This window comes from Tubulanus polymorphus, chromosome 8 (assembly GCF_964204645.1).
Source record: "Tubulanus polymorphus chromosome 8, tnTubPoly1.2, whole genome shotgun sequence".
NCBI lineage: Eukaryota > Metazoa > Nemertea > Palaeonemertea > Tubulaniformes > Tubulanidae > Tubulanus > Tubulanus polymorphus.
This window is the reverse complement of record NC_134032.1, coordinates 3,802,217-3,814,736: the sequence shown is the minus strand read 5'-3', so window position 1 is coordinate 3,814,736 and position 12,520 is coordinate 3,802,217. Positions and strand designations below refer to the sequence as shown.

Sequence of the window (12,520 nt, the reverse complement as noted above, 5' to 3'; positions counted from 1 at the left end):
GAGACTCTCGTAATTTGCATTCATTAGTTATCAATCAGGTTCTTTACCAACGTTAATTTCACTTAGTGAAAATATATGTCAGATATAAATGTAAATGATATTGAAATATTAATATTATATAGGGGATAATTATATTCACGAAATTTTGGGGCGGGAGTACGTGGTTACGTTTTGTATTCATTTTGTATGCATTCTAAGCATTGTAAGCAGGTTTATTCGTTCGGTATTGAGTTTTGAGTACACGTAGCGGTTAAAAACCCGTTACTAATCTCAGTCACAGTGCCTCAATAAATAGGTCCAATTTTCTGTGTACTTGGCTGACATGCAATATAAAGAGAGAGAAATAAACTACCGTTGTATGAACTGAAATATACAGCCCTAGTCAGTCTCTACAACTGCAGAATCTTTTACATGATCATACATCATTATTTCAAAGAAGATATGAACACTCAGTACTTTGATCAACAAAGCAGTCGAACACGAATCCTCTGGTCCTCAATTTTCGTTCTCCTTCGCCTGCAGCCATGGCGCACACTGACGCAAAAATCCCACAAAGTGGAAGAATAAGCTTTAATAACTCACCTAGAAATTCATGTTCATTAATTAACCGTAAACCTAGTCTTATCTGTAAGAAACGTATTGAGTCGCTACTTAATGAATTAGAAAACATTCGAATGAATATATGTTTAGAATGAATTGATTTATGATATTCGACTTACTGATCATCGTTGACAATGTATTAAAACCTGGAAAAGGTGTTTTAAATTATAGGGTTTAAAAGGGAGACGTCAGAGCACAAAACTAGGAACTGCCACTTTAGAATGATAACAAATCGTTTAACTCACGTATTTCGTAGAACTAACTGAATTCAGTTGTGATTCTGTTTCCGCTGGGTGCTATTATATACGTGGACTAGCGAGACAAGTGTTTTCACAGCAGTAGTAACCGAATATTACAACGTAAATTAGACAGTTTGTTCAGTTCAAACAAATGAACGGAATTTGAATCCATTTTCATCGATTTAAATACTTCAACAATTTCAGCTGCGCTATTTTCAAATGAATATCTTCCATATTCTGAATACGTACACATTGCTTCTAACGTAGGCCCACCTAATACGTTGCCCTTGTTATAATGTTCAGTAGATCATTTCCCTGTGCATCCTTATCATTTCCCATATATATCCATCTTTTTATGATATGATACTCTACTAACTGAAATAGCCCATTAGAATGCCTACTTCGTTTTCTGTATTGAGTTTCTCTAAAAGTGGAATGAAATGATAAATTGTTTAAGCCATCGCTGCTTTGTTTTGTGTTGGTGGTTGGTAGATCAAACCAATTAACTATTTCTTTCTTTTTTCAAAATCGATATATTTATATATAAAGAGGCATTTAAAACTATTTTTGTCTTCATATAGATTTGGTCTAAATTTTACGTAAAAAATGTATCTAAAAATCCTACCCCCTGACAATTTTTTAAAATCTTAAAATTTTCTTAAAAACTTATAACGCTTTTCATGCCTTGGAATCTGTAAAACCTCTGATTATCATGCAGTTCGTTTGTCCAGGTTTGAAAGGTTTTTAGAAAAGTCTGCTTTCAAATTGTTCAAAAGATATGAAAATGGTTCAAAATTCACGTTACAACTACGAACGTTGAAAGCATAGATTGAGATATTATACTTATCAACCTCTACAGAAGAGTTTTCATCAAATCACTGAGTAATGATTTAAGATCTCGATGATGAATAAGTATAGAGTACGTAATAATCATAAATACGTAGCATTTATTTAGACTGATGTTATTGGTAAATCATCCGGAACTGAAATATTATCCTTTTTGGCCAAATGAGCAATTGGGCTGATACCGGATGGGGATGCCTTTGTTTTTGTTCTTATGCGATGCCAATGCGCGAAGAAAGACTTGTGTGAGTTATTTGGCACTATCGATTCCAATAGGAATTCCTGTTCTATCAGTTGAAGCAAATAACGGTTGAGTTACAGAAAAATTCGGTTGAAATACCAAGTCAATATCTACGTATATAATTCTAATGATGTTCACTGTCACCGAGTTTTCGAAGACGTGGAAATAAGTTGAAATGAGCTTATTCATAGGGAAGTCTAATTGAAGAGTGTTTGGGTAAAGTAGGGGGGTCTGACAGTCATTGTCTAGTAAAGCGTTCTTATCATTCTTTATTAGGGTTTCTGCTGCCTCCGCATAAACCCTATTGTATTCCCACTGATTATCATTTTAACATATTTTCCACTTAGTTTCGTCACGTAAAAACCATCTATTAGATTCGACCACTAACAGCTTTTAAACGAAATGTTAAACTCTGATAGTAATATAACAGTCTCTTTCTCTTCGTAGATTCTATGGATGTACTGTGCATCGTATTTTAAACTTAGAATTACTTAAAGATAGCACAGGTGGAAATAGCAATCGCCAATCATGGCGCGGACTTGCGAAAATCTGGAAGTTCGTGACGTCATTTCATAAATAAATAAAGAAGCAAGGCTCCGAGAATTTCCAAATTACCAGTTACTGTGAATGGGTTTCGCCATTCACAAGTTCAAAATGTACTACTTCCTTGTTTGTGAAATAAGCTTATTCATACTATTATGAAAAAGCAGTTCCTTTTAAACATTCTATAATAATATTTTTTTTTTGTTCGCGGATATCAGTACTACGAAAATTCATGCGGATCTTTGAGAAAATAAGGCCAGAAAACAAGTATTACTTTTACAATTAAGACAGTATTGAATTACAAATTACATTTCAGCACAAGTGGTGACATGTATTATTTGTTATACATGTAATTGTAATTGATACGTTGAGATACATTGATCCAGCCTGCACAGCAAGGCGGGACCTGTTCCTTTTCCCAAACTGGAACTTCCGATTATCTCGAAGAAGTCTCAAGGTCCGTGAACCTCTTGTTTTTCGTTGTTATCGCCGGTTTCTCCCTGTATATTGCTTTATCCATCGACGTCCTCACTTCCCAGTTCCAGTTGAGATTTTGGTTTAGGAAAACAAATGAAAGCATAAACACCTTATAGAGTTAATACTGTTTGACTATACAGTTACATGAATATTTCAAGTACGTGGAATTCGGTACAGAGTAGATATAAACTGTATTTGTGTTATCTCGTTAAATCCAGCGCCTCTATAGTGACAAGCCTTTTTTTTCTTAATTTCAAATTTTTAAAATTTTAAAATCCTTGCTGCTGGAAATGACATGAAGAAAAAAGCGGGGGTGAATAAGCGGGGTTCCACCATTCACGAGTTCAAAATGTACTTCCTTGCTTGTGAAAAAAGCTTATTTATACTGTTAAAAAAAAGCAGTTCCTGTAATGTGCGTATGTATAGTTTAGTTATTTTAGTTCTGATCTGAATTCTAAGTCAACTCGTATTGTAAACAGATTTAGAAAATCTGACAAATGTATTTTCACGGTTTGTGAGTTTAATGCTTAGTTGAGGTACAAAAGTCGAAATGCGCGCTTTTTGGGTGTCAGTCCATTCTGTAAGTCGGCAGGACGAGTATCGTTCGCTCTGGAATAAATCTCTGCAGGAATAATGTGTTGTAAGTACATGTACTATTAATTTTGTAATGTATCAAGACGTTCGTCGACGTTTTGTGTAAATTTCTGTCAAGATTCAACGATTTGAAAGCTCGTAGTTTACATTTTTGCAGCCAATTTCAGGATAAGTTTCGCCTTATTTCTCTTTATAATTTGTCAACATTTATTTGCTATAAGAGCGCTTAAATTTATCGTTTTTTCCGCATACTTCATAAACTTGAAACTTCTTCATTTATATATGAATTTCGTAGCTAGTTTGCATATTAATTAAACATGTTAATTAAGGCTTGGAGTATTTGCGTAGACTTAGTATGTTTACAATTTGTATTTTGTAGAAACCGTGTCTCCTCGTCGAATTAAAAAACTGAACATATCTAAACACGCGTTAACTCCGTTCATGACGTCTCGTTTCGACCATCCAATATAGTTCCTTTTAAACATTATTCCGATTTATATTGTAACTTAATCCGGGGTAGTAATTATGCAATAAATCCACTCATTTTATTGCAAAAAGCAATAATAATTAACAATACGTCCCACTATCTAGAACACACTGATCCTATCTTCAAGAAATTCAATATCCTAAAATTGAAACATATTACAAAATTCTAACTATTCATGTTCAAATTTAATAACTTACAATTCCCAAATTATTTCATCCAGTATAACCAGAGGAATATGGATATACGCTCATATCCAACAAGAAACGGGAATTTCGCATTGCTAGATTAGAGGATCATCAAAACACAATATTCTGTAAGAATTTCTGGACGTCTTTTTTATAGCGAGTTGCAAAAGCTTCCTGAAATTACCGGGTAAAATCACTCTTTGCTCCTCACTTTCTTCATTTATCATCGGGTTTCGTTTTGGGGTAGAATTTTCGAGTGTTCATTGGTGAATAAGTTGTTGAAATTGAGTAATTCGTCGCTCCACCAAACCTCTTTGTTAGTCATTTTCAACGTCGATCATTTTTTTTATACGTTTCTTCCAGACACCTCTGAACTTGAGTGACATCTGAAATAATGAGATCAGTTTCGGATGTTTCCTATGGTGGCTGATTCTGGTCACAATATTTCCTATTGTTTCAAAGAAAGGTTGTGCAATAAAAAATATTTGTCGAGGCATCGCTGAAAACAGCTTGATTTTAGCACCCACTTTATGTAGAGTTAGATGCTCAATCACAGGCTACCGGTGGAATTCTGGTAGTGGCGCGGAATCGCCCGTGTCAATAGGCTGTGCCAAAATAGTGATTTAGAGGCGGTAGGAGACGAGTATCACTTTTTACTCGTCTGCCCGTCCTTCCAGGAATTCAGAGCTAGATACATCCCGGAACGATTCCCCAGTTAGTTGCACAATTTTTTTTAATTTAAATTGCCAAACCCTTAAAAAACTGGCGTTGCATATACGCAAATGTTTAACACATTCTTAATGTAAATTGAATGCTGCGAGGTATGTTGTAAAATAATTTTCTGCTTTGTGCAATTTCATAATTCTGGACTAAATTAACTTATTGTAATTGTAATTGTAATTGAAATCAACTTTGGACGAGAAAACAACTTTTGGCCCAAGGGCTATCTTGGTGGTCCTGAACAAGACCCTCAAATTCTGAATATTTCTTTTCACTTTTCATCTGCTGATAATTCAGTTACGTGTAGAATTTCCGGGATATCAGTGAAATATGATACCGACTTACTGGCAATGCAACTGGAAAGTTGGAGCAATTTGAAAAAGGCGGGTATAGGTATCGGTTCATTTGAAAATGGAAAAAGTAACTACAAATTAGCCTAAACGTTGAAGAAGGTTCACGAGCATGGGCAAAATGAATATGAAAAGGACACACGGTTCGTGCAATTGCATTTTAGAAAGGCGCATAGCCATATTTCAAAACAAGAATCTGGCACTAATCACTGTAAAATGGCTGCTCTTCATAAAATTCAGTTATTCAAAATGAATTTGTAACAAAGGCTCTTTTAAACTTTTCAAAATGTGCTACTCGTCGCCACTGAAAGATAGAGACGAGTTGTTTTTCTCCTAAGAAATTATTTCTAGGGATCAAAACTTTGCAGTTCAATGGTTTTAAGAGATTGTCTTAGTTAATCAGATGTAGTAAAATATCAAACCTTTGGAAGTACCTTTTCAATAAACTGCTATTTTCCTTTGCCACAAGGATCGCAACCTATTGCTCCTAGATTCATCCCCATTCCCGATTTTAAATCACTTGTGATATCATTTGATTGAATCACCTAGCATGTTTCTCTCGAATATTTTACTCAGACCAATGTTTATAGGTATTAGTTGTTTTCAAGATCTGAAAGTTGATCTCAGCATGGACGGATGAACTAGTTTATTCGCCATGATCTCAGCACCCGCTTTTAGGGCCTGAAAACCGACGTTAGATCCTACCTAGTCTCTCGTCAATTTACAGCAAGGTAGCAACAGTCGATGGGCCAGATTTGCGACCATGCTCTACAATGAGAAGTACAAAAGAGTCAAAATACAATCAACACCTGATAGCCCTGGTGGTTACAATCTATAATTCTACCTGAGTTCTCAGAAGTGCCGACGCCTCCGAAAGTTGAAGATATTTTCGTCTCATTATAGGAACCGCCTACACTCATTTCAGAATGGTCTACATTTATCCGTGGATTTTTCTCCGCCACATTGTCACCGATTTGAACATTTTCAGAATGTTCTACGTGTATTTCTGGATTTCTCTGCGCCACGGTCCCATGTACTGAAAAGCCGAATTTAGAATGCAGTCATTTCATCTCAATAAGTCTTTATCATCTTATAGTAAGACATTGCCCTGACTAGACTGTCCAGAGTATTTTCACAATTAGCCTCTATTCATAATCATTCAGGTTTTCCATGTTGAAACAATTCGTGTGGATTATCATTTACCTATTGGGCAGATTTCGGTTGAACGTATTGCGATTTAGGAATAGAAATTTCGGATAACAAATTCTCTACCGACCGCTTCTACCAGGTTTATAAATTGCAAACTCTCTACCGACCGCTTCTATCAGGTTAACAGATTACAAACTCTCTACCGGCCGCTTCTATCAGGTCTTACAGATAACTAACTCTCTCTGCCTGCCGCTTCTATCAGGTTTTTCAGATATGAAAACCTAATTTTATCAATAATTCTCTAAACCTAAACTAGCTCAAAACATAAAAATACAAATAGTGGGATTTTCTTTTGATTCATCCCGGGAAGATGAACGTATATTGTACAAATGAAATATCATATCCATCGAGGAAGCGTCTGCAAAACTTACTAAGATAACTCGATACCTTCTATGGAAAACGGACGATAAGTGAACACAATAGCCCGCTGGGACTAGAGTCATGAAAACAACATGGTTCAAGCTTACATCTTCACTGACAAATCGTTGTAAAGATGCGCGTAACCTGGTAGTTTTACTTATCTTATGCCGTTCTGGTAGTTTTAGTTATTTTATGTCATTCCCTCTCGGGTTGTATTAAAATTGAGACCATTTGTTGCATCTAAAATTCCCATAAACAAACTTTCGAAGATTTCATTCTTGCCCAAATAATGCTCGGTTTCATTAAAAGTCGACACTGACCAAAATCGATTCAATTTTTGATAAACTTTTTTCTTATCTATGCATTGTTGTTACAGCGTAGCAGATTTTTACCTCGCACAGTTTGGTGGGCCACTGGACCATTGGTCGTTTAATATTCATTCAAGAATTAAAAACATTCGGGTGAGGGGTCCATTTTTTACTTCAGAATTTCCAGACACACATTTTTTTATTGCCTACTTTACTATTTAAGATTACATTTGGACTCAAGTCACACCTGTACAAATGAACACTGGTTATAACCATATATTATTACCTAGATTCTCAGCAGGTCTGCTGATGCCTTCGAAACTTGACGATATTGTCGTCTTATTATTGTTACCGCCTATCCTTATTTTGGAATTATCTACATTTATTTCTGGTTTTCTCTCCGCCATCGTACTTGCACTGAAAAACAGAATTAGAATTACATCATTCTATCTCTAACAGTGCAGACATTCTACTGACCTATCAATTGTTTTTTCCTGTATTTTCAAAATTAACCTCTACCCATATTCAGGCTGAAGCTTCCGTGTTGCTGACTTTAACTCTCTACCGGTAGCTCTCTCACAGTTCGCGCGATATCATACAGTACATTTTAGCTATCAAAGAGCTCACTAGCTCTCAGGCAGTTCCCTATTTATCAGACAGCTCCCTTGCTGCCAGACAGCTATCAAACATTTCACTAGCTACCAGAAAGCTGACTAGCAGACAGTCCACTAGCTGTCAGACAGCTGATAGCTGTCTGACAGCCCGCAAGCCGTCAGATAGCCCACTAGCTGTCAGACTGTTCGCTAGTTATCGGGCAGTTCACCCGCTATCGGACAGTTCACACCTCTCGACATTGAAAAGATCTAAACAACATACCTCTTGATATGACGAAACTGTATGAAAAATGTACGGACACTACTGCTCCGTGTCTTCTACTAAGACACTGAAATGCAGTAAAATTGAATTTTCACGGACCAATATTCAACCATGCCTCTGTCACGTGATATATTGATATAGCCATGTCGGCTGTTGTTTCGGTCCACGCGATTGAAGTGAAATCAAAAAATTTTTGTTTAAAAAATCTATCTTCAACACCCGGTCTAGTAACACACTGACCTAAAACGAAATTGTTCAAAAAGTAAGATGAGCGAGAGCACAGTCCTAAATGACGTTCAATCACATTATATTCCAAAGTCACGAATTGGAGGTGTACCCCTGGTTTATAATATGGGAAAGTTGTGCCATAGAACATGGCATTTCTTTCAAAGGCTTGATCGGTGATGTTTATTTTCAGATGGCTACATTTAATGGGTCGACTTGAAGTTTTGAAAATGTTTAATCCAATGAACCCAAAATAATATCGAGGTTTTAAATGTAGCTAGATTCAGATCGCGCTGTATAAAAAATTAGTAATTGAAAATGAATAAGATCACAGGTTTTCTGTTTATTTGAATTCCTCGTGATTTTGAAGCAGATTTGTTCTCATTGTTTGAGATTTGAACCTGTGTTTTATGTTTGCACGGTTGTTCTTGTAAGTAAAAACGCTGATATGATTGAAAAGTTCTCCTGGTTACACAGCTCTTGATTAGGTTCTATAGAGATCTGTTTCAATATACAGTAACATAAATATTTCAAGAACGTGGAATTCGGTCCAGATTAGATATAAACTGTTATAGTGACATGTTTTTTGAGATCATTTAGATAACCATTTAGATAACCGAGTGCTATATATTTGTGGTACGGACCGGGGAGCGCTGAAAAGATGTTATTTATTCGGTAGTTACCTCTCTATTTTCTATTTTGTAGTTTCGATATCATCCGCAAGTCATATCATAAATGTAGTAGTGTAGTCATCCCCTCGATTGATCAGTCTTATTACGCATCCTTTCGCATATACGTTTTTTGTTTTCTGCGATTTTTTTGAAATATAATTTTGCTCTTGCCATTTGATGATGTATGTACAGTTTTTGAACGATTCTCGGTCGAATCTGTGAAAGGAGGGGCATATGATACAGAAATGATAGAAATTGTAATATCTTTGAATAACTTTAACAATATATTCAAGTTACTTGATAACTGTTTCATTACTAATTAAATATGCAAATAAATAGTAGGCTTGACCTTTTATCGGTGCCGGACTGGCCAGTGGCTAATGATCTGTGCCTATATAAGTACATCTACTCATTCGTTCTATTGCATCTGGACATTCATAGAATACAAATCTACTCAAATTGATGTGAATCGTAAGTTTGAGAGGGTTCTAGATCACACACACCACAATCACCGTTTCATTCAAGGAAATTTATCGTATCTGAAACGTCTTATATCTATAACACCGTAGATATTTAACTAAATTTAGTCTAAATTAACAGAGCATTTTTAGGTCTAGTTATGAATTCTATTTCTTATTTTACAATTATTGTCTTATTTTCATTGTTGTTACTAAGGGGGCAGGATGTTAGTCAGTTTTGGGGTGTCGGACTGTTTGTTTGTTTTAGAAATCTACTTGAAGTGTCAGTCAGTTTGTATTGTTTTGGTAACTGCCTTCTGGTCTCTGCCACCCTTGGTGTCTTATGTGATAGTATCCTGGTTGAAAATTTGTTGAAGGACATCAGAGATTCGAGTTGTAGCTTATGAGCGGGTTGGATGTCCAGCCTCGTCTCTCCGATATATCGAAGAAAATAAAGTGAAATTTACGGTTTGAAGTTTTAAGAACGTTTTCTCGTCGTTGCTTCCTGATCGTCGACTTAAGGAATTTTTACGTAGTTACCCAGGGCTTGCGATGCGGAAATCTCAGGGTGCTATATAGCTGTACGCTAGCTAGAAATACACTTATTCACTTAGCGTCACTGTAAGTAAAATGTAAAACTTGATATTTTCAGTTCGACCAAAAGCCGTTGTCACGATATAGCAGCCCATTGTCGTACCTTTTGTCCCCTTCTTAGGAAAATCAAAAACTCCCCTCATCTCCTCATAAAACAACTTGTTTTCACGCACTGCCGGACTGGCCAGTGTCTAATTAGTGCCTATATTAGTACATTTACTTATTCGTTCGCTCGCATCTGTATATTCATAGCATAAAAATCTACTGTGTCTACTTTAACCCAGACTCAAGAGGATCGAGTGGCAGTCCCCGGCCGGGATTTAGCCCGGTCGACCTGCTACCCAATCGCCAAATCTCACAATTCCCCATATTTCTTAAAACTTCGATTTCAAATTTGCAATTTGCCACGTTAGCTTATCCCAAAAGTCCTACATTAATTTTTGCAGGCGTCAAATAATTCATTAAAATTAATTGTCTCGTTATTTCTGCTTTTTTAAATGGAGGTAGAGCTAAAAACTTACCGCCTTCCTCACGTTTTCAGAAGGCAGATGAGAAACAAGGGCATTTTGCGTGGTTACGTTATCATCGAATGAATTTGAAATCCATTGAAATCCAATTTCTTCCTAAGTGCGAGAATGAATGATTTTAGAGATTAGAGAAAATTTTAATTCTTGTGAAAATCGCAGTGAAACAATGCATCGATTGGTAGGCAATTCACAAGTGATAATCATTGACAACAGGCTACAGAGGAGCCATGGAACGACCTCGCAAACGTAGAGAACTCAGTAAGGGAATAAGGAACAAGTAACCAACTTCACTGAGGTAACTTATAGACGAGCACAAATTGAAAGATCCTAGAGACACAAACAAACGTTTGATGATGACCTGGTGACATAGACTCAATATGTATTTATGGCAAAATATTACATTTTTGACGTAAAGTCATCATTTTAGTAGAACGCGTGGATGAATTTATCCAAGTGACTCGACGATTTTCTGGCCGGGTTGTAAAATCGTAAGTTTTTCTTGAAGCACTCGGCGGCAGTCTTGTCGCATTGGCACAGTACCATATCACATCTGTTATTTCTTGATTCTAGTAGAAAATATGATGTATATTGTTAATTATCGAATTGATAAACACATTCACAGAGTATTGTTACGGCTTAAAGCGTTCTCAATATTTTCCAGGTAATACTTCATTCCACGTTTCGACTTCATCATTATATAGTCATCTCGACGTTTGGACTTAGCTCAAAAGAATCTTCACAAAAAAATGCTCTTAATATGGAATTGAATCATAAGATCTCATGAGCTTAATTACAAACGCCGAATAGTCTATTAGTTTAACGACACATTGCAGTTCTTGACGTGTCAAATTTCATATCATCTGCTTCGCCCTTTCACTGGCGATATCATTTGGGTTGTGACGATGTAATCCGATACACTGTAAAAAGTAAAACGGTAAATTCCCGTTTTCCCGTAAAGGTGCGGTTTAAAAACGTCTGAGGACGGAGAAGGTCGTCAATTAACGGCGTTTTCCGCTATTATACGGCAATGACCACGTCGTACCTTTCATACGACTTAATTTCAGTCAATATACGGTTTTGGAACCGTCCAATCCGTGAATAGACGTATGAAACCGTTTAAAATCGGTGATGCCGTTGAACAACGTTTTTCGTCCCGACCTAAAATTAGTGACGGATATGGAACCGTCTATGGACGGTTGTTGCCGGTTTAGCACGGTGTTAAAATCGTCATTTGACGGTTTTTTTCGCGTTTCACACCACAATTTCAAAATGGTGGGTACCACTGAGGATGACAGCAAACTTTTAGCAGGTAAATTGCTTTTTAAACCATGATTTATTGTTTGATGCAGTGGAATCATTGAAGTACAATGTGTGTGTGTTTGTTTGATACCAAAACGGCCCATGAACTTATCGAAGAAGCTAAGAATAATACAAATTTGGCTTTGCCTGTCGGTTGGACAGTGTCATTTTGATGTCATGATCCTTCGACATTGTTCCTTTGCTATTGTTCACTGTCAAAATGGGAACAAGAAGAATAGGTAGGCCTATACACCTATGCCCAGGATCTTGCAGTAAACCCAGAACTGCCCTTGGGTTAGTGACAATGCTTTCACCAAGACCATCACTGTCGCAGGGTGGCAATTAAATTTAAGATCATGTACTTTTTGCATTTTCTCTGTTACAGTAAAGATCGATAGTTAGCAATACATCATCACGGTTCACGTCACCTCGCGAGTCGTTGGTATATAAATGGCCGACCAGAATCTGGTTGTACCGATAACAAATGACATGAGGCTTCTGTTGGAATTCCCGTTAAATGGACCAATCAGCGAACTTTGGGCGAACAAGGAACTATTTCGCAAGTTGATACATGACGTCATGTGCAAAAGCGCCAGTAATGAAATCACGCGTCGTGAGTCCAGGGGGTGGAAGCGAGTTCGCGGGCGATACAGGACCCCTGGCAGGCGAGGGTGCGTGTACCGATACTTCGGTTTGAACTACTATCCAGAAGTA

General features: G+C 36.8%; 1 protein-coding gene across 1 annotated transcript; it reads right to left on the bottom strand.

Moving 5' to 3' along the window:
- Positions 1-4,343: 4,343 nt before the first annotated feature.
- Positions 4,344-8,176, bottom strand: LOC141910166 (uncharacterized). The gene is made up of 5 exons (XM_074800888.1): positions 8,033-8,176; positions 7,443-7,573; positions 6,124-6,315; positions 5,985-6,047; positions 4,344-4,595 (listed from the first exon to the last, which is right to left on the bottom strand). The coding sequence occupies exons 2-4, from the start codon at positions 7,561-7,563 to the stop codon at positions 6,001-6,003; spliced, it is 360 nt and encodes a 119-aa protein (XP_074656989.1). The 5' UTR covers positions 7,564-7,573; positions 8,033-8,176; the 3' UTR covers positions 4,344-4,595; positions 5,985-6,000.
- Positions 8,177-12,520: the final 4,344 nt, after the last annotated feature.